This window comes from Scophthalmus maximus, chromosome 13 (assembly GCF_022379125.1).
Source record: "Scophthalmus maximus strain ysfricsl-2021 chromosome 13, ASM2237912v1, whole genome shotgun sequence".
NCBI classification, from domain to species: Eukaryota; Metazoa; Chordata; class Actinopteri; order Pleuronectiformes; family Scophthalmidae; genus Scophthalmus; species Scophthalmus maximus.
This window is the reverse complement of record NC_061527.1, coordinates 7,910,687-7,934,120: the sequence shown is the minus strand read 5'-3', so window position 1 is coordinate 7,934,120 and position 23,434 is coordinate 7,910,687. Positions and strand designations below refer to the sequence as shown.

General features: G+C 40.4%; 1 protein-coding gene across 4 annotated transcripts in view; it reads right to left on the bottom strand.

Annotated features, from left to right (window-relative positions):
- The window catches only part of rabgap1l (RAB GTPase activating protein 1-like), a 95,811-nt gene extending 73,189 nt beyond the window's left edge, over positions 1–22,622 (bottom strand). The window contains exons 1-12 of one of the 4 annotated variants that reach the window (XM_035648871.2): positions 22,471–22,620; positions 22,122–22,232; positions 18,288–18,509; positions 17,791–17,941; positions 16,019–16,223; positions 15,282–15,456; positions 14,174–14,331; positions 13,318–13,428; positions 11,589–11,655; positions 11,219–11,321; positions 9,362–9,528; positions 4,342–4,465 (exon numbers count right to left, since the gene is read on the bottom strand). In XM_035648871.2, the coding sequence (XP_035504764.2) occupies positions 4,342–4,465; positions 9,362–9,528; positions 11,219–11,321; positions 11,589–11,655; positions 13,318–13,428; positions 14,174–14,331; positions 15,282–15,456; positions 16,019–16,223; positions 17,791–17,941; positions 18,288–18,425 (1,399 nt within the window). In that variant the 5' untranslated portion in view covers positions 18,426–18,509; positions 22,122–22,232; positions 22,471–22,620. Of the gene's footprint in view, positions 1–4,341; positions 4,466–9,361; positions 9,529–11,218; positions 11,322–11,588; positions 11,656–13,317; positions 13,429–14,173; positions 14,332–15,281; positions 15,457–16,018; positions 16,224–17,790; positions 17,942–18,287; positions 18,536–21,702; positions 21,906–22,121; positions 22,233–22,470 lie in introns of those variants that run through there. The other 3 variants (XM_035648872.2, XM_035648873.2, XM_035648874.2) reach the window with 3 other exon arrangements.
- Positions 22,623–23,434: the final 812 nt, after the last annotated feature.

Below are 23,434 nucleotides of genomic sequence, written 5' to 3'. Positions count from 1 at the left end.
GAGCGAACCACTTGTGTTTAGATGCAGAGGCACTAATTGACTGTCTGGCCTGCTCTGCTGCTGAAGAGATGAACTGATACCCACACAGAGACCGCCCACTGGAGCAAACACACACACGGTCTTACACAGTACTGTATGTCCAGCACATATACCAACGTGTGGTTTATAATACTGCTGAAGCACCACATGTATGTGCAAATACACAGAAATGGATGTTGACATAGCAGTTTCTATATTGATTCTGCTCTAGAAATACAAAATGAATAGGCACTGTTATGAATTCATGAAAGTCACCTAAATACAGGGTAATTGGTTTATTGGAAGAACATATTAATATGACCACTGGTTAAAGAAAAAATATATCTACAGTTTGTATGATATTGAGAGAGATGGATAGATTATTCATAAACAAGTCTTAATCAAGATGTATGTCTTTTTTGCACGTCTTTAAAGAAATTTTAAGTCACTAAATGACTAATGTAATGTAATAAAAACAAAAACAAGGTTTGATTGATTAAATGACCCAACGTCCGGGTGCCTGGATAAAAAAAAAATATTGCGGGCGTTTTCACATTTTTATAAAGCCTTATGAAGAATAGAAATTATTTATTTTAGGGTGTCTGCAAACCTCATCAAGTCAATTTTTTTTTTTTTAAAGCCTCTTCGCCAACTGACATGAACATGAAACAGCAAAGTGGTGGCAATTAATGTCTCAGGGTGCTGGGCTTCAATAATTGGCTTCACTGAAATCTCACAAACAAAAGCAAAAAAGCAACTCCCATTCACTCCCATTGAGGCCTTTTCTAGGACCTTAACATTAAATAAGGAGTTTTCTACAACATACGACCACTATGTTCAACGCACTAGTGCACCTATACATCCTCACTTCCTCAGCAGGAGCTTTTCAGGTCTTTTATAAATGTTTGATGAGCCCTTTCAAATGGTTCAGACCCAGCACAAAGCTGCTGCCTCTCTCTCCTCAGATTGGCTCAGGCCACGTGGCGAGGAAGCGTGAGTCCACTGCCAACTTAGCAGGTGATGAAAGAAACAGCGAAGAAGGGCCATTACCGTTACCTTTTAATCTGGAGAGGGGCTAAACATTCACTGTGGGATTACTTTCAAATCTCTGGTGATGAAGCCACCGGTGGATTGGTTTTGTCTAAATTAAAGCAGACTGAAATTCCCTACTAGCATCAAAAAGATATATAAATAAAAGTGGGTTAAAAGAGCCACCTATATTTTCCATTTGATGTCCTTTAGTAGGTTTTTCACCTTGCTTTTCAACCATCACCTCTCAGTTGACAGCAGTGTCGCAGTCCATCTTAATGGAAATAAAATAAGAACAGTTTTTGTCTGTGTGCGTGCACATGTGTGTATAAGAAAGGCAAACAAAAACACAATAAGCAACCATCACAAAGCATGTTGTGAAAGGAAAAGCAAAGAAGAAAAAAAAGAAGAGAATTTCAGCTTCAGGCCTATTTTCCACATCCACAGCTTTCAAGGAAAAAGAAACGTCCACATAAATTGAATGTGTGTGTGTGTGTGTGTGTGTGCGTGTGTTTGTGTGTGAGTTTGCAGCGGTGGCATCTACACTGGGGGTGTATTCATTTCTGTACACAATGAGGCCAACCTCCAGCTCCACAGCCCTGACCGCCTCCAATTTTCAGCTCTGGGGGAGGAGAGGGGCGTTATAGAAAAGCTCTGAATGGCTTCCACAGTGCCAGTTGAAAGCCTTGGAGGCCGACTTGTGACTTTGGGTGAATCAGCAGTTAGACGATTTTTTCCTGTCAATACATTTCAGTTGCTTTAAGCTGGAAACCCTTAGAAAAGTGGCAAAGAAGGGGAAATGCAAAAGATTAAAATATGCCTACATTATTAGATGATGCTGTCATAATTAAATTATATATATAAATATTAAGAAAGTTTTTAAGTTTTCAAATGTTAGTGGTCAGAGGTCAATATTCAACTGCAGAGCTTTATCCATCATGCCTGAAAACTGAAAGAATTTGTACCTTGCTAAATTGTAAACGGTCCCCCACCAAGGTGGGACAAATGCACCGATAAATTATTAATCAAGTCCATTTCTTTGTATTTGGATATTTGGCAGATTTCATGCATATTTCTTTCAATAAAACATTTGAATCAATGGGATGACCTCCATTTGAAGTCCGTTGCCAGCTGTAAAGCAGCAATATTCCACACGTGGCGAATCTTGGACGAACAGCTAAGGGGAACACAGAATTGTGCACCTTTATCCAAACCAATAATAACATGCAGCATGCCGTCTGAATTGTGGCCAGGACACCTGCACCACAGAGCCAGTGTTCAGGTGGCCCCCTGTTTTATTATTATTATTATATATTACTTGGCTAAAACTGGGTCATGTTTGGGAACCACTGGAGTCTAACAGCAAGTGTTGGTGCTCTCAATGCTAATGCCAACTCTAATATCAACTCTGTGTTTTGTCACCTTTATTGGTCAAATGTATTTATTTTTTTAGATCAATCTGGGCAATTACAATTAGATCACAGCTTGGTTCATTGTGTATGGTGGTCAGCTCAGACTGAAACAATTGTATTATATTATATATTATTATATAATTTTACATTTATTTAAACAACAGGTAGTATTTAGATGGCTGGGAAGTTAAAATCAAAATTGTAAAAAAGATAAGGAAATCAAACAATTCAACTGAAGCAGGCTGTTGATTTAATTGTGTTCAGCTTTGCTCTGGTTTCCTTGTCCCTGCTGCTGAATGATGCTGCCATGACCACGCTTCATTGTACGGATGGTGATAAGCGTCATGTCTGGAGGAAGCCCGCCATGACAAAGTGAGAAGTGTGACCTAACGGTTCAATCTTGGATTCATCAAACCAAACAATCTTGTTCCTCACAGTCCTTTAAAGACTTTTATTGGAAAATCCAATCAGGCTTTCATGTGTCTTCACTGAGGAGTAGCATCCTGTCGTGCCACTCTGGCCATTTTGACATGTCACAGTATGAAAAGCACCAGTTTGAATAATGAAATTAATTAGTGGGACTGGAGAGCTGCATTGATGGTGGTCAATCTGGAAGTTTCCCCTATCTACACACAGCAGGGAGATCATCGGGTTTCTGGTCACCTCTCTTACCAAAGCGCTCCCTCGATTGTTCAGTTTCTCTTACAAACTTCTTCTATTTAAGAATTATGGAGGCCATTATGGCTCCTGGGAAGTTTCAGTGCAGCAGAATTTTTGAAGCCTTCCCCAGATCTTGTTTATTGCGCTGCTATGCTTTGTCAGCCAAGAGACCTTATATAGGCAATAGCTGATATTAAGTAAATTAGAAAAAAAATAGTAATAGGTGGACTTAAGGTGTAGAAAGAAATTGGAGGCACCCAAGCGAAATTTCAAGTGTCAGAGAAAAAATCAAAATAATTATGTCAATGTGATAATTCAGTTTATCCTTTTCAACAAATTTGCAAAAATCACAAAAATTCCCTTTTATCATGATCATTAAAATGTATTGAGAGTAAATTGTTGAGGATTCATTAGGATTTAAAACAATTTTAGCTAAAGGCTGCAACATAACAAAATGTGAACTAAATGAATAGGTGTGAATAATTGCTTAAAGCACTGTGCATGTATTTTGGCCAATGCTTATGTGCCTTAACAAAATTAAACTTGTGTTGATTCATGTGACAAGGCATTGCTACAAAAACATGATGGTAAACTTTGATTTCAGACCAAATATCTGGACATATGATTTCATTTAGATAGGATGTCGAAGCCTGGAGCCAGGAAAACAACTGCTGTTGGGATATATGGAATTTAAAGCCAATGTGGTAGATCAATTATTTTCTTTTTGGTGCCTCTGACGGTTCAGAGGAGTGCCCCATTTTTCTCTCTATGATATTGAGGCAAAGTGGAATTTGAATAACGCTAAGCAATGCAAGGTTGCATTTTTCAATCAAACACGATTTGGAAGACAAATTATGTTGCATGGTGGCATCTGTGTGTGTGCGTGTGTGTGTGTGTGTGTGCATGTGTGTGTGTTTGTCTGTGCCTGTGTGTTTGAAATTAGGGGGAAGGCATTCTGTTGAGGAATTCTGGCATCTTATCACCGATGTACAGGGACAGAGAAAGCCAAAATGGCTTTTCAGAGACTTAAAGAATGTAGCAGATTTACATATGAGTGATTATGTACTGTGTTATTTTTAGAGCACATTGTATATCATTAACTTACAACAGCAAGAGGGGTAGAAACCAAGCAACTAATGAGAGCAGGGGAGAAAAGGGGGGGAGAGAGAGGGAGAGAGAGGGAGAGAGAGAGAGAGAGAGAGAGAGAGAGAGACATCTATACCTTCATCAGCCTCCTCTTCCTCAGTGCGCGAGCCCAGTCGTCCACTTCCTTCATTGCTTCTCTCTGCCTCCCTCTGAAGACTAATCACCTCATACACAGCATCACTCTGACTCTCTGGTGCCTGCTGTGTACACACACGCGCGCACACACACACACACACACACACACACACACACACACACACACACACACACACACACACACACACACACACACACACACACACACACACACACACACACACACACACACACACACACACACACACACACACACACACACACACACACACACACACACACACACACACACACACACTAATTGACATTATCAGTAGTGAAAACCTTTGGAAATTTACATTAAAATGCATGTATCATTAATATAAACTGGGAAAATATATGCTTTTCTTCACATTACATGTAGCAGGTACAAACTGTGATCCAAATATAAATAGGGTTGGCACATCTAACAATTTTATTTCAGTAATGTCTGTGAGCACAAAAGTAAAAAAAACAAACAAACGGTTTGTCAGTAATCATAACAACACAAATGTTTATTTTATACATCAGTCATATTAAATGACATGTAAACTTAAAAGCACCCAGTAGGAAAACATTGACAATCTGACCAAGTGAACAACAGGAGGCAGGTCGCTGAAACAGAGGCTCAATTAACCGGGAACAATGAGCTGTCAACCAGCAAAATCAAGATTCGTTTCAGATGCTTTCACATCTGCAGATTGTCATTCTCTTTCAATGTCAGGACAATAAGTGAGGGAGCCAATGTGAAGGAGGGTGATATTAAATAATCCCCAGGGGGAAGGTCCAGTGCTGAGCCTCAACTACCAGACAGCTGCCCCTGCCCCAGCCCCATCCCCAGAAAGAACACCAAAGAACAAACCAACTTATGAGGGATGGAAGGAGTTGGCAGGCAGCCCCCTAAATGAAGCCATAAAGCAAGTGTAAAGCAAGTGGAAGTGACAGGGTGAACCACACGAGTCATAAAACCACGGGCAGTCGATCTCAGGTAACAACCTCACACTGGCACGGTGAGAAAATGTTAAATGCTAAATTTGTACAGAATGACCTTAGATATAAAACAATTCAGCTGACTCCCATTTATTGAACATGGGAGTGTTTTCACTTGTGTTCATATTTTTGTTTAAGGTCTTTATTAAAAACACTTAGCAGACGATTCATGAATTTCTGTGTTTCGAATGTTTCATTCAGTCTCCTTGTTAGTAATAAACTGCATTAGACATTTTGTGTGAACTTGTGCATTCGAACCATGCTGTACCAAGGAATTAATAACTGTTTGAGTCAAAACTCTAGAAAGCCAAAGAGATTCAGATGTTGCGGGATTTTATCTTGGTCTTTGGACTCATTCCCTCTTGGTTGGGTGCAGCTAACGAGGTATGTTCATTTTTAAGATGAATAAATCCATCAGTAACAGAGGAACTATGGTGTAGTGGATTTCCTGGAGGGAGTGATGCCAGCCAGGACATTAGTCATATGGACTTGAATACTATGAAGGTATATCAAAGACGACTGCAACAAGTTCATATTGTAAGTCTAAAGAGTAGAAAAATTGCTTAACAAAATTAAAAAGTTTAACCGCTTTAAAAATCTACTCCTTAAATCCTTCATAATAGACTAGCGGAGTGCCCAAGAGAACAAAGACACCAGCAGACATGACCTTGGGCTTCATAAGCCACTGATGTTTATTTCTGGTCTATTCAATTACTGTAGAGCTGTTGCCTCTCTCCTCCACCTGGTAGAACGGATCAATGAGCGCCATTGATCTGCCCACTCGCATGGCGTCTAATGACTAACTCAAATCAGTGATGAGAGCACAAATTGAGAGAGAATATCAAGCCCGGCCTATTTTTAGAGAAAATCTGAGCAGGCTTAGGTAACACATTTACTCTTCTACGGCCTCTGCCCGTGAATTTCTAACCCTACAGCATGAATTATTAACACTGATAAAACTGTGACAAAAAATTGGGCCGTAGACAAACAACGTATCATTCCCTGTGGATTTATAAGAAAAAAAGAACGAAAACATGATTATGTTTGCTGATATCAAAGACAGCTCTCCCTGCAAAATGTTGTTCTATGACATGATTACCATTTTGCCACAAAAAAAGCAGGACTGTATTAACAGCTAATGGGATTTTGCAACATCGCCAAGTGTTTTTCCCTTACAAGATTATTTTCATCCATAATCTTCAAGGTGACATTTCTCCTAAAGCATCTCTGCTATTGCTCTCCGCAGTTGGTCCCATCAGCTTAAAGTTCAAGCTCATCTTGAACTTTACACATCTAGAGTTTAAAAAAAAATACTGGTATCAGAAAGAAAAAAAGTCTGTTCACTTATAGAAACAAGAATATAAAGCTCAATCTTAGCTGAATTTTAAAGGGGTTTGCATCCTGCAGATATTGTTTTGTTGAAGTTTCTCCTGATCTCTTAGAAACTCCTAAACCCTAATGCAAATTATTGCCTTTTTCCTTCTGCCACAGTCTTGACTAAGAAAATGACTGGACTGGTGAAATCAACTTGGACTTGACAGAGATGATCTGGCCTACAGCTCTGGCAGGTTTGTCTCCCGGAAAGCAGACACCAAATACGTTTTCCAGTAAAGACAAAGACAAAGATAACATTCTGAGAGGTTAGCACAGATAATTAATAAAACTCAACACAATATTATTTTAATTTGCTCTTAAGTACAGCAGCAGTCCACCAATCTTCCATTTACCGAGGAGATAACTACAGAGGAAATCAGGCGGATGAGTCAGGCCGCCGCTGTTAATTACCCACATGCCAATAATGCGACAGAGCCTCTTATTAGCTCTACAATCCAAAGCTACCCCACACTTCACTGCTCTGCCAGCTCCCCACGGCCTACTAAAGGAGATGCGCTCTTTAACAGGGGAGAAGAGGCTTACGGCTTAACTGTATTTTTTTAAGCACCTGTACCAACTGTTCAGAATGGCCGTCCTTGTGTTGGTGGGAGGTAAGTAAATGTGCATTCTTCACTCTTCACATTTCAGTTTGCCATCGTATACTAAATGGCCAGTAAGCGATTCTAAAGCAAAACACGTTTTGTAAAAATCAGCGAATATTTCCTCATTGTCCGCTAGCTGTCGGTTCTGTGTGTGCGCGAGTTTTCGGCTCAGCCCAGGCCCTGTAAATCGAAATCCCCCCCCCCAAATTTTGCAGACCGCAACAGAAAACACTGTGTGTGCAGTTGGTAAACATCGCTACCCGACACTTTAAGACACGTGTTAGCGAATGACACAAAGACAGGGGTTTTGGACTAGTGGTTAGCGCATCGGTTTCCCATACCCGACCGAGGCTGCGGGTTCACGGCCCGGTCAGAGCATTTCAATCACAACAACAAAGAGAGAAACAAGCTATCTCCAAAATCACTTACTGCGTCTTTCAATGGTAATTTACACGGAAGATACAGTTTGTTTGTCGCTATAAGCAACATCACTCACATCAGTGGATTGTGGTTTCAGTTGCGAGGCTCCCAGAGATAAGCTCACAAGATAAACATGATAACTGACATGTAGTTTAGCACTGTTCATTTTTTTAGGAAACAAGTGAAATGACCTGTGCGAGCGAGAGGTTTTGAGCAATAGATCCTATATTTTACACTACAACAAGATCTGACAGAAACCGTGGTGTGGCAGGGGGAAGCAATGACATGTTGAACATCAGCGCACCAGCTGGACAGTTAAGAGGAAGTGAGACTAAAAATGAAGGCAAAAGTGTGAGATGCACAGATGGAAAGAGAGAAATAGATGTCAGCTGATGAGATATTTGCATCTTTTCCTTTGCACTTGTCTTTAGCTCTAACAACCAACAAGTGTTTAAGTTCTCTTGGGTGCAGCATTTGACTGTTCACTGACACACCAACGCGCCTTCCAAACTGCCTGCTCTGACCCCCTCCTCCACTCCACACATCCTCCAAGCTGTCCAGCCGCCCATCCACCTGCTCCACTTTTCCCTCGTCTTCTTGACAAGCTTTAGTTGGGAACTGATGCTGTTGTGGGCAGTAAGGCCCTTTGAGACGCGTGATAACATTGTGAGCCATTCTAACGAGTGGAAATGCTTTGGATGAATCACGATAGATTGGACTCCATTAGATACACGGATGAAAATATCAAAAGGTGTCATTTCTTTACTGTGAGCATTTATAAATCAGAATCAAATCTGTGTAAAGAAATCAGATTAATTACAGTAAACAAATTGGAAAAAATGCAAACTCCACTATCATAAAAAATGTCATTTTTCATATGATGCTATAAACAACTTTTGAAAAGGTTAAATAACCAGAAAAAAATCATCTGTTTTCGGCAAAAAAACCAAATAAAACTCATTTTCTATTTAAAAATATTATTTCACGCAGCCCTATTTATTAATTAAAATTGTCTAATTCTACCAGATATTAAATGGGTCTGTGTTGTTGGTTTGATGATTTTTTGGTGAAATTATAGATAATTTCTTATGATTGACTGTACAGGTGATGTAATGATATTCTTACGTGAGATTTTTTTATCCATGCCACTATCAACAATATTTCCATACCAGTTAAACCCCGCTAGCCACCAACTGACTAAGAAGTTAAGCAACCAATATGTCTATGAATTGATCATCCAAGACATAAGTAGCAACTCAAATGTTTGTTTCTGCGTTCCAACACTGATTCAATAAACTTTGTAATTTCTACTGACTGATGGTTAGTCTCATTCACACTTTGACAGTCTTCCAGAAATCGAGGCCATAAAACCCATCAACCAATCACTAAATAGGTGAAAACATTTTATATACAACCATCTTGATCTGGCAGTTGGCCCTGACTGACTAGACATTAAAGAACTAACCAGGTCAAAAAAACAGATTCAGACACGATTGTGGTTTAAACATACATTTAAACAAATATATAGTCAATATGTGCAAAGTAAATGAAAATGTGTGCAGGTACTTTACAGTGTAACAGTTGCAGTAGAAATACCTGTCTGAGTTTGAGGTAAAAGGTCTCGCTGAAGGTCTTGCGGCTGAAGTACCAGAAGCGTTCATTTGATGGATAAACCCTGACCAGAGTTTCCAGCAGGAAACGAACTGGCTCCACCACTTCGGTCACAACCAGGTCCACGGCCGCTGTCACGAAGACTTGCTTATCTGGACCGCACCAAGGACAAGAAGGAAAAACAAGAAAAGAAACCAATGTTACTCTGTACACTCATTTGGATTTCTTTTTACTTAAATGAATAATTTACTGTACTGTGCTTAGACCTATTGTCTATATTGTGAAAAAGGTTAAACTACAGAGATGGATACAATGATATATTGATTTGGGGTGACCAGGTTATGGGTCATCTTCCAGCTAAGCGCTGGTACACATTAATGAGTTGGTCTGCACCAACATCTTTGGCAAAAACAAATTATTTACGATGGTGATGTATTTTTTTACATTTTAACAAATGCTCAAAGCTAGTAAAACAATCAAACATTACAATAAATTTAGATCTTCATAAACGTAACTGGAGGCTGAGGATTGTTCGCTATTCGTCTGCTTAACTTCTGCAGGGGGGCGGGGAAATTACACATCATGAATCCTGTGGGAACGTCACACCCTCTAGTGGATAAGGACGTAACATTAAGGTCTCCAACTTTACAAATGGAGTCTATAAATGTATCTGTTATCTGTAAAAAGATTAATCTGCTAGATGAGCCCTGAAGCTAAACAGAATTTTATCATAGTACAGCAAAGGTTCAGGTTTTTTTACGTGAAAGTTCTTCATACACAATGGGGTATGAGCCTCAAACTAACAAATCACGTAATGCCTCTGTGCTGGCGACAGTTTAATTATAACAGAAGGATAAACAAATAGCGAAAAGGACATAAGGGGTAAAAATGTATTTCACAGTGATGAAGTTTAATTTGAATCAATTTGCAGAAGGACATAAAATAAGACCCACAGTCTTAATATGAACAGTAATTAAAATGCTAATTCAGAGAAATGATTTTGTAATAAAGGGCATTTTGCAGCTTCAAGTAACAATGAACTGCCTTTATTTTAGTGATAATAAATACATTTCTTTTGATGGTTCAGGTTCCCCAGGTTTACAACAGTTAAAGATAATTATTACTTAATTATTAATTAATAATAATTTGGAATCAATCAGCATAGACAGTAAATTTCAGATCAATTCTAGAGGATATTTAAGGCCATTTTGGACAAGGAATTCGTACAGCTGCATAGAATATGAATAAAACAAGGCAGGACAGCAAAGTGAATTGCCTGAGAACAATCTCCCCCACAATGCTGCTTTTAATTCTCTCCCTCACACGAGTGTGTCCGCAGTTCAGTTTGCTCTGCTGCCCGACACGTGTTCATGCTTGTGCATGTGCAAAAACGTGTCAAGCTTTGACAAGCACTGGGTCACAGGGGCAGGACACAGGACTTTGAGGTATGTTAGAGGATGGAAAAAAAGCAATTATCACGTCCAAGCACTGCATAATTCCTAGACATGCCCTTGAGGTTTGTGCAGGCCGATACGTCACATCTGTGACAATAATGTATGGAAATAATTGCTACTTCATGGACTACCACTCAAATGTTTCAGAACAACCAATATTTTTTGAGTGTTAATTGAAACTTAGGCAGTTCACAACCTTAATGGTACAAAGGTAAGTGTTAAATTGCCTATGCTAAAAAAAAAGAGAAATCGGGTCACAAATTGGGATACAACACCTTCTGATACATTATTTGAACAATACTGTACTGCAGGAAGTAGTGCTGCATATTACTATCAGGATTGTGAAGAAGGTTTCTAGCTTTGCATTTTAATTATAACTCATCCTCACCTTTGGGTGTGTCTTCATTCAGTGGCTGGAAGGCTGCCATGTTGGGGTTCCATGTTCCTGTGATAACGTAGGACTTCCCATCGGAGCTCTTCCCCATCGACTCCTGTGTAGGTATTCATCCAGTCACTTATGTTCTTGCAACAACATTAGTTGATATACTGTAAATCACGAGTCACTCTAACATGACATAAAGGTCATAGTGAGTTGCACAGGTGTTAAAACTCCAACTATGCTCATTCAACTCAATCTATTTGATAGAAAAGGGTTGTAATAATGGTTTTTATAAATCAGTGTTCCTCTTCTCCAGTGTTCCACAAACAAAAGGCACATTATGTACTTTTAACTGTATCTGTAACAAGTTGCTGCTCACCATGTCTAGTAGATGCATGTCACTGTTGCAGACTTTTTGTCCTGGACTCAGCAGCATCCCAAAACACCTGGAGGGAGGAAACAGGAGCTACGATCACAAATCAATACTCTTCTGCAGAGGCACAGTCTGCAGAGAGGAAACTTAAATATGGAAAAAACTAAAATGTAATTCACTGAACTATGCTACATAAATATCATAATATTGCAGTACTGTAATCTTTCAGGGATTTCCAAGCATTAAGCTGACAAGATTGAGAAGCAGGCAATTTGTAAGCTGATCATTTTGATCATCTCACTGACACTGCTGGCTGTGATAAACTTTGCTACAGCCTGACCATGTCAGGGATGCCCCTTGCACAAAATGCGCATCATAGATACAGGAGGTTAAACTTATTTATTTAATACATAAAACATTTTGTTTATATACCAATTTATAAGCTTCAGCAGAAAGCGCTTTCCAATTGAAACCCATGAAACGCCTCTTATAGGACATGCAAATTTAGGATCATGACAGTATATATATCAACAGCCCTGTGCCCATACATGGAAAATGGATGTGCCAGTATAATATTGCTATGAACTAATATGAAGGCATGTAAATAAAAAAATAAATAGGAATCAGCAGGGTACAATGCCAGATCATCTCATACGAAGTGAATATGCATTTCTATAAGATTATATACAGTAAAAGCTCATAAATACAGAAAAGAATAAGAAAACAAATGCTATTTAGGTCTTAATGTCACATTCTTGGATGGGTAAAGCGTTCGAACCATCATAATGCTTAAGTCCCCAATAAAATCTATACAGAAGCAGCGTGGTACACATTGTCTCCACATGAGTTACATGGTCTTGTCAAAGTCCCCTCAGCTTTAGGTTTGAAGGTGCCATCAAGTGGTCAACAAGAGGAATTCCTCGGTTTCAGAACTACACTCCGTAAGAATGTGTTTACACCCAGCTCTAATCCAGGATGGCTTAAACACATTTTACAAAGTCAGGGTGCAGATGTCTTGGGCCATTTTAACAGGATTAATAAGCGTGGACAGTCAGACACTCTTTCTGACCGTGGGGCCATTCAGCTGTGCAGCTATAAATACAGAACATAATGTACAGCATCCACAGAGCACATGATGCAAAGCATAAAGCTTTTTTTTTTTTAAATATTTAAAAAAAAAGAAATGTTGACAAACAAGCTGAACACCTCAGAGAGGATCAACTCTGAGCACGATAGGAGTTTTCATTGACTCTAAAAATAAAGCAGGGGCCAGGTGTTGGTTTCCCTCCGTAGCAATAGGAGGTAAAGGGTGAGGAAGAAAAGGGGGAGTGATGAAGCTGACCTAGTTTTTCAGTGCTACAGTGCTGCAAGAGCACATGAACACATAAGGGAGATCACACCTCATCGTACAACAAGGTTATAGATTTTGTATGCCATGACCACACCCACTCCGTTAGGAGCAGTGTTTTTGGCTCTATATCATTACTTCTTTTAGATTAGTTCATTTGTCCTGCTGAAACAGATCTACCTGTAACTCTGGTCCTACAGCACCAGCATAGCTGAAAACACTTTCCTTCCTCCAAGAAAAAAAGTATAATAATTGTATAATATGTGAGGGGTTTGGTGGAATACAACATAACACTAGCAAGGTTACATGGCAAGAAAAAACCCTCACCCCAAGAGGAAGGTCACCAGGGCCTCATTATGCATCCTCTATTTTTACAGTGTTCCTCACCTCTCGATGCCGAGCTCCTTGTTGCACATTTGCTGAACTGAGACGACGACCTTCTTCTGCACGCCCTGCCGCAGCTTGAAGAAGAACTTCTCCCTGTCCTTAGGCACTGGACTGTGAAGAGGAAGAGGAGGGGTAATTATATAAAACTTTGAGGATTAGATGTAATTCCATTCTGACTTTGTGTATTGTACTGTGATGTTCTTTGATGTTAACTGTATTTTTAAATTTACTTTGTTTTATATTATTTTTCTCTCTCCGTCTTAATAACCAGTTTCTTTGAAAAAAGGATTATATGATTAATGGTATGACTAGTTACAGATAAAATATGACATGTCTTTCATTAAGTCCGCTCCTGAGTACATTCAATTTTATGGGCATCTGCTGAGCTTTCATAGCAGCTTTTGTTCCAAGGGAACAGATAACTGTAAGAAAACCAAAATCCCTTTCTTAAATATTCAATATATGATAGAAAATGGAAAAATGGAAAAAAAACTGCGGCAATGAGTTTTATTCTCTTTCTAGTTAACAGACAGATGAAATAGTATTGCTGCAGCGCATTAACAGTGGAACAACTTACATTTGTGATAACCACAGTCTTGAGCTGATTAAGAAAACAGTGAGTGCATTTATGTATATCAGTCCTCCTTAAAAAAGAAATGAAACAGCAGCACTACAGCATTATAATTCATGGTAGCAGCATCGAATTTGTTCCATAGAAGGTAAAAGATATAATGACAGCTTACTTCTGAAAAAATTTATAACATTCATACTCCAGACTTTTGTGAGGACACCTGGATAATTTAATATAAAAAAGTGTGTGTATCTGCATCTGTGTGTGTACGTATGGACTGATTACCTGTAGTTGCCCTTGCCATCGTCCTCTTTGATCTCCAGCGAGACGGTGAAGGTGTAGAGGTCGCTCTCGGGCGGACTGGACAGCGTTGTGTCCCTGATGTCTGCCGGTCGAGAGGAACGCCGAAAGGCTGTGGAGAAACTGTAGAGGATACGGCTGACCTGGATGGAAAAAGAAAAGGGGAGATGATGGATTTAAGAAAGAAAATTAAGAAAGTGGGAAAGTTTAAAAGGTGAGAAGGACATCTATATATTTAATATTATTCAACAGTGATCAGAAAAGAAAAAAAATTAATGTTTCATAAGGAAATGATTAGAGAGAATCAATGTGCACAAACAGAAATTAGTAGAATATGAAAATTGAGGAGAGAGTAGAAAGTACTGGAGATGACTGAGAAAACCCAACAGAAGAACAGCGCCCTCTGCTGGCTTAACAGTGGCAGCACTATACAGTAGTAACTGCGTACCATTTCTACATCACTTAACAGTGACAACAATTTTCCAATATTAACCGGATAAAGACAACAGTCTGAATAAGACGCTGCCATGTAAACAGCATTTTCTGATTACCTTAACCCGAATACTCAGAATAACTAATAATTGTATTATTATAAAGGCCTATTTTACACGGATTATGTAAACATGTTTATGTCTTAATCATGATGATTCATTATGATATCCTATTGGAGTTTTTGCAGCATTTTGAGACATTTGCATGTATGGCAGTTAACAACTGCTTGACCTCATAATCGGACTATAATCTGTGACATGTAAACAGGAATATGAGTGGAATATTCTATTAGAAACGTATGTAAATATCGTAATAGAAAAAATATCTTATTCAGAATAATGTCAATAGCCATTATTGCTGTCCATGGTAACACAGTCAATGAAAGCCTCTGCAGCTATAGTCCAGACACAGCTGTTTTCTGATTTGACCTCTTCTTAGAGAAAATTGTGTTTGACTGACAGCTCCTATCTTCTGTTCATTTTGGCATCTAGTGGACCTGAACAAGTTGTACCTAGATGTTAAGGCATTGAAGTACAACACAGAGGGTTGAAAAGCATGTCAAGTTGCACTTTGTAATATGGAAAACGTGTATGCAACTCACAGCTTCTTTTATGTGGCAGGAGAAGACGTGGATCTGGAAGTCCTCAGAACTTCGGTAACTCTCGGTGAAGGAGAAACAGTCACTTTCCACCGAGTCCTCCCGTCCACGGGCACAAAACAACACCTTGTAAATGGGGAAGGAGGCAATCTCTGTACCTGACGCCTGGTCCACAATCCTGCAGAGAATCATTTTATTTAACATGTGAAATGGTGTATTTATCTAGACTTACAATCAGTATGGCAAGAGACTGAAGATACTGAACTGCAATTAATTAATGGCTTTAAGATAAGCTGCCCTGTTTTACTACACTTAATTCTTTGAATATATATATATATATATATATATATATATATATATATATATATATATATATATATATATATATATATATATATATATATATATATATATATATATATAAAAATATATATATATATATATATAAATATTTTCTGTCACGGCTAGGCTGTGACAGGGACTGATGAGAACGCGTATCAATCAATGGGCACAAGGTGAAGCTGGGTTAGCGTGGTCACAAATTAATACAGCATGGGTATTCGCGAGAAACATGAGAATAAGTCCACAAATATTGTGTAACCAATGCTTTTTGTTCTGTTTCTTTACTGCCAGTCTGCAGTTTAAATATCCTAAATTACCATTCTTAACAAACGAATCTTCTTTTCTTTAAATGACCCCAGTCTCAATCCACACAGTCCCTCTCTTAAAACATTATTGACCTGACAGAGCCATTTGGTCCGGAAGGGACGTGCAGGGTGATGGGGATAGGGATGGCGCTCTCAGCTCGCAGGGTGGTCATGGCACTCTGCGCCTCGGCCTCGTTGCGAGGGGCTTTGACCCAGGTGCAGCCCAGGTAGGACACCTTGTTAAACTGGACACTGTCCTCTTCTGGGACCATGGGGCTGGATGGTGCCGGACATGCTTCTGTGGACAGACAGAAAAGGTTGTGATGGTGTTCATAGTTCTCTAAAAGGTGAAAATGTGCCGTAGGGGATTCCTGTGCATATTCTAAGATAAATGGACATCCGTCTATTCCCTTCCAGTTGAGCTTAATTTAAGCCAAGACAAAGACACAACTGTCTTATAATCAACAGACAAACAACTCATCTCATGACTCTGGCATCACATCAGAGCATAATGAGAACATTGAATTTTCTGGATTTTCACATCCTGTACTCTAACAGCTCCACAATATAGCGGTGCATTCAATACGAGAGAGAGAGAGAGGAGCAGACTAGACAAGCCTACAAACAAATAAGGGTGTGAAAGTTGACTTTCACACTTTTCAAACAGGAAGTAGAACGATGAGCAACAAGTGGACTTGTACTCCTGACTTGACTCTTTATTGACCCCACACTAACCACTTCCTCTTAGCACACTGCAGTAAATGTAATGTCAAATTTTGTGTAACTTTTATGGTGTCGGACAAAGTTAAAGTTAAACTATTATTCTCAAGCACCCAAAAACGTTCCATCTTTTACCAGCTGACTCCTCTGTGTATTCACCAGCCACCACAACACAGGGAGGATGCTTAAAAGTAATTACATAGTACTATGCAAAAGTATACAAATGTCATCGTTGGCAACATTCTGCATTCAACTGTTTTTCTGTGGAGAAAGATGCGCCAGGGCTTCCTTCCTCTGTGACACTTTAAACCTGTCAAACCAGAAGTGATCAACACATTACATCATCTGCTCTTCTTATTCAAACTCTTCTTATCTCTCAAATGAAAGTGTGGATTTAAATCACACGAGCATGTGTGTTTTTGTATACAGTCGTTTGGCGTTAGATATTAAAGACTCATTTGAAAACCAGACCCATGACTACACAGGGATGGACATGAAACAAAAACATATGGAATGTCATAAAGCGACATGTGGTTGATCAGGTGAATCCCAGAAAATGAAATATATTTGCACCAGATGTAATGAGGAGAGGCCCCAGAGAGATCAGAGGAGCCTGTAAGTCGCTAATGTCTTGTACATGCCACTTAGGTAAACAGTGTTGAATCATTCAATCACAGTTAAGACTCTTGTTTTTCTGTACTGAATGTCTGGGTCGATGTGTCCTTGCTGATATAAAGAGCAGAGAGTTCAAATACCAGCCTTGTTGATCTGATACAATGTTGGCATGTCAACAGCCTTCATGCAGCTGCATTTTTTTTCAAGGTTCGCAGGTCAGTTTTAAACATTTTGTTATACAAGAATACTTTACACATTGGCATTTCCACACTGATATGAAATTCCGGTAAAACAAGGCTTAAGCCAAACATAAGCACTACCATACATAATCAGCTGTATTTCATTCCCCCACCTACTAAAAGCTGTGCAGCCAAGCCCACTGAAATATGACTATGTATGTATGTATACATGTCAATACCAGTAGGATTGTGGGCATTTTCAGCTGCAGTAACAATTACATTAGATGCTTTTTGACAATAAAATGTTACCAAATAAAAAAAAAAAAGACAGTAAATGCCTGAAGAATTTACCTGGAGGTTGTGGTTCCAGGAGTTGGCTCTCTGGGTCCTTGTTCTTCTCCATCTTTTCCACGCTGCTCTTCTCCACCTTCACCTGATCATCATCATCATCCAGCAGCTCCTCCATAGCTTTTTCCAGCTGCTCACTTCCATTACAAGACATCTGAGGAAGAGAGGAAAAAAAAAAAGGGAAAAAAGAGGACATGAGGCAATGAGAATCAAGGCAAGTTGAAACACTGAGGAATAGGAAACATTAGAGATTATTATTAGATAGATGATGACAGACTTGGGCTTCCTTGACTGACTCAATCCTTTGGCAAAAGTTTGTCTGCATGAAACTCAGATGCACACATGCAATGACTATCCTGGAAAACTTGAGGGGGGAAAAAAGGTTATTGAGCTGCTGTATTTGTAACTCTCTTCATTTTGGATACGTTCGTGTTATTTGAAAATGAAAATGACATATTGTACGATTCAGGTTTAAAAGTGTATCCGTGTATGGTACTGACCTTGAGCCTCGGTTTGCCCTCAGAGCCCTGCGGTGACCCGGCAGCACTGGGCTGTACCAGAACAAACTCCTCACTGGTGACGGTGGCCACGGACTCGGTAGAGCTGCTGACTTTTCCCAGTGAGGAGCGGTCATCCATGGCTGGCTGGTTTACTCAGGGTCGGCTGGGGGAGACAGAATCAAAGCTCTCCCCTTCCCTCTCCTGTCCACCCAGCTCTGTAGTCTACGTGCACAGCAAACACAGCAGCACTAAGCGGTTTAAGAAACGTTTTTTTCAATTCTTCTTTGAGATACTTTCTAAGTAATTGTGAGTTACAAGATCGTAAGTCATTGACATTGCTTAAGGTACTGTGTTCAGTTTTGTGTACAAAGCAAGTCAAGGCCAAACCAAAACAAAACACACCCTGCCAACACACAGACACACCAACAACTTGTGAGACAACAGCCAAACAACTTCCTGGTCGGCACATCAGCAGCAGCCCATTGTCTGCACATGTTACATCCTGCTGGCTCACTAGTTCAGCTGCGAGTTTGACTGAACAACAAACAAACAGTTGCAAAGCAAGCCGATACCTTACTGTAAGCAAAAAAGGATAAGTGAAACTTTCATTGCTTTGAACTTCTAATTAAAAACAGAATGAATAAAGCCAATTTCAGCAAGCAACCGCAATCAGTAATAGTTAAATGAAGGCCTACTGCTCTGAGTTTGCAAATACCACATTTACTCTCTTCTAAAACACATTACAAATCATCTGATCAACAGAACAGGGAACGAGGAGTTATTCTGGTAATCGATAATTAGCTTTTTCGGCAAAATAAGGATTCGTAAGGATTTGCTGATTCTATTTGTTTTATATAAAGTTAATCTAAATATCATTTACTAATATCATTGTATTGGTTTTTAATATTAATATAACTTTGGACAAAACAACACATTTGAAGACATCACTTGAACTGGACTTGAACAAATTGGGACGGGCATTAAAAAAATGACTCTTACAATTTATTGAATGAAATAATCGAAAGGAATAATCAGATTACTCTCTAATGAAAATAAAAAAAAAAAAATAGAAACAACAATAATGAGACAAGTCACTTATTGCAGTTTCCTTAGGCATTGCCGATACCAGTGCGTCAACTCCTAATTGTTTTATAGATTTTATTTTATTTTAATTCATTTGCTGTTTTTTTGGCCAACAAGGCACTGACAGTGAGAGTTTGTGTAAAGCAGCTGGGGTTTGAGATATGCAAAGTTTACGATGATGTTGTGGAAGAACACGCAGGCACGCACACACACACACACACACACACACACACACACACACACACACACACACACACACACACACACACACACACACACACACACACACACACACACACACACACACACACACACACACACACACACACACACACACACACACACACATATACACAGAGTTGAGAACAAAAGTATGAAGGGGGCATTCATTCGCTCACAGTGACATGATTACATGCACACAAAAGGCATTCATACACAATTAGCCCAGGCAAATTCAATTAATACACGCATGTGCATGCACACAGACATACATGAGAGAAGCAACGGGATCATGTGCTCCAATCACACCTATTCAATTACACAGCATGAAGCAAAAAAAAAGAAAGTGAACATTCCGACTGATTCACTTAGCTGAGAAGGAACCCAGATAAGAAACACTGATAGTGTCGAGGCATGATGGGAATTCATGTCATTTAGAGGAAACGTCCACTGTGTCTCATGTCTCTTCTTCTGAACTTCAATTGGATCTGAAGCATGTGATATGAACTCTCCAAACACACTGATTAATCATAACTTGTTATGGCTGTCTATGCAAGTACAGAACATCCCTAATGTAACTAACCAAGGCTTCGGTTTGTCTGTTTGCTGAAATATTATCATGTCAAAACTATTACACTAAAACATGGTTGGTGACTTTGACTGATTGAAGCCTGATTTGCAGGAATCCCTCAGCTGAACGGTTGTCATCCAGATTACACTGTTTCTTCTTTCTCTAAATGCCGCTGCCCTTCTGCTTTCTCTCTGGGTCTGTAATTTGAAACACAAGAGCAAATTTGCTCCCAGTCATTACAGCCGTCCTCAGTCCTAGTTGGCAGCATTGCTAGCCAACAACTGCCTGTATGGAAACTGTGAGTGACCAGTGGTGTAGACAGACTGCACAGCACCCACAGGAGCTGGACTAACCAACTGCATAATGTCTATGGGTGAATGTCTTTCTGAGGGTTGAGACACAATAGTATCAACATGCACACAGGGAAGAAAAAAATACTGTAATCCCTGTTTGTCTATTTGATGGGTGTTTTATGTAGTGTACGACGCTGGGTGCAAGATGCACGAGTGAACAAACGTCCGACACTGTGTCGAGTCGGGTGGCGGGTCAGACTTTTCCTTTTTGGCCATTATTCTTTCATCTGGTGACGGGTGGTGCACTTGGCCTCATGTCTCCTCTCATTGTAGACGCTGGGTGGCTACATTTTGGACGTGTGTCTCAGTCTACCTCCATCTGCTTTATGACTTGGCTGACCTTGCCATGAAGAACATAGCCGAGGCCGACCATGCCGGACCTGCTGGCAGCAGCTTTCCTGCCTCCTATTCGACAAGGTGATCATGGGTCACGAGCACACTGAACAGACCTGTCATTACAGCACGGCAAACCTGTTCAGTAGTTGTGAATATAAAGCCATTGTTAGGATAAGGCTTGGCCTGAGTATACTAACTTAACTTAACAAAATGGCCACCATACACATACATGTCCCCATCTATGAGGCAATCAAATCCCAGTTCATTAAAGTGTAATCTGTAACAATGGTGTCTTTGGATGGTGAAACTCCATACCGGGATTAGGGTGTGTGACTACAGCAGTGCCAGGGTTGGGCGTTAATTTCCCTGTACATGTAAACGTTGCTGGAAATCTAATTGCGTAAAAAAAAAAAAGCATCCATCAGACATCGTGTTAAAATGAACTCAACCAAGCCTCACTAAAGCAAACAGTTCAGTCTTCTATAATGTATCTGCATGGGACAGAAACCAGCTCCGCCAACAGAGTGTCTGCCTTTCAGTGACACTCAACACCCGTACGGCGAATCACTTCCCAGTCTAAACCCACAGCCAGCCACTGTCATATTCAAATAACACCTGAAGTATAAAATGCAAGATTAACATTCCCGACACACCAAGTTAGATTAATGGGGATCGCTCCATGTCAGAAACACGCCTGTCAGATCAGTGCGTCCGCTTGACAAGTAGTGTCAAGACACACTACTTGTCAAGCGGATGCACTGATGATATTGTCAGTGAGATCTTCCTCTGCACATCTGTACGCCCTGCGGGACAAACCAAACACAACTGGAGGACATCTAGTCACCTGACTCACCTGATGACCACTGTGATCCCTGTGGACGTGCTGCTCTCCAGCTGTGGAGTTTGTCAACAGCGCCTCTGCGGTCCCACACTGAACGAGACACTATCTTTCACTCTACCACGGTGTATTTTCCCATTAATGGCTGCGGCCAACTATTATGTTCCTGCTGTCACTGGTGTGCACAGGCCCTGGGTGGAACACACCACACCGCCTCTCGCAGCATCTGCATCTGCAGCAGCAGCAGCAGGCTACTGCTCTGTATGGCTGCGTTGTTCCTCTGTAGAACAGCAGCCGAACTGACGTTCAGTGCCTGAAACGACATTGGCATGGTGTCGCGCGCACACGCACGCGCACACGGACACGCTCCTCTCACAGAAACACAGGGAAGGGAAGGGAAGGGAAAAGAATTCGCTAGCGACAGGCTAACTCACCCGTACAGTCACTGCAGTGTTGTCCTCAACGCGGTAGTGAACACAAAACCCCACACGGGTTAGCAAGTGAAGGAGGCAACTGTCAGCTAGCTCCCAGGTGCATTCTAGGGGCTAAACAGGAAGTGCCAATGTGTTAGTGTGTGCGATGCTAAGACATGCGAGCTAAAGCTAAGTTCGGCTAACGCTAGCCAGCCCAAAGTCCAAAGAACAGTTGGGAGCAGTAGATGGAGCGGCGACACCCCGGCCGGCTCCGGAGGACGGAGGAGGAAAGCCACGTCCCCCTGCCCCGCTGCGTGTGAATGTGGCAGTGTCACGGATGCGAGCGGAGAGAACGGAGCTGTCAACTCACTTGTTGTCTTGTTGAGACGTTGTGGAGTTTTTTTCGCGTCGCTAGCTGTCAGAAGAGTTGCCGCGAAGATCGTGTGTGTCGACGAGGATGAATCACTCGGGAGTTTAGTACGGCGTCTTCCGGTTTGGAAATCTTAGAACAAAATTTCGCGCATGCTCCGTGGAGATTCTCCGGCCTCACGTGTCTCTCGCGTTCGAGCGATTCAAGTGTGGGTTTTGTTGTTGCCCGCTGCGTGTGTACATCTGTAGATATTCGTTTGTTTTTGACATGCAATGAATAACTGAGAAGCTTTAGGCACTAAATTAAAGTGAAGATGCTTTCGATAACAAGTTTTTATCAGTTAACTTCAAAGCGGCTTAATCCTTTTTTAAGGATATCCAAATAACCTAACCTCAATCTGTCTTTGGACTGTGGTGAGAACATGCAAATTACACACAGAAAGGCCCTGGGTGGCTGGCTGTTTCCGAAGCTGTGTTCAATCCAAGAACCTTCTTCCTGTGTGGTGACGGTGCTAACCACCACACCGCCGTGTACAGTAATCTGAAAAATCAAATCAGTGTTTGCTGTGACCACTTTTTATCTTCAAAACCCTACAGATTCTTCTTGGTACAACTGCAGGCAGGTTTTCCAGGTCCTTGGCAGCGGTGTTCGAGCAAACATGTTGGAGAATTTGCCACAGTTTTGTGGATTTGGGCTGTCTCAATGTCTTTCTGTCTAAAAGAGTGCTTTGTTTTTTAATTAATTTCAGCATCCGGGTATTTGCCTCATGAGGATAATTAGCTATAGGAAGACTAAAACATTACAGAAAACATAAGCTTCTCCTTTTCACTTTGACTTCTTGATTGAACTCGGGTGAATTTAATGTGAAAAAGTATTTCCAATTGAACATGTATAACACTGTGTGTGTGTGTGTGTGTGTGTGTGTGTGTGTCTGTGTGCGTGCTCAGTCTTGTCAGTAATCACA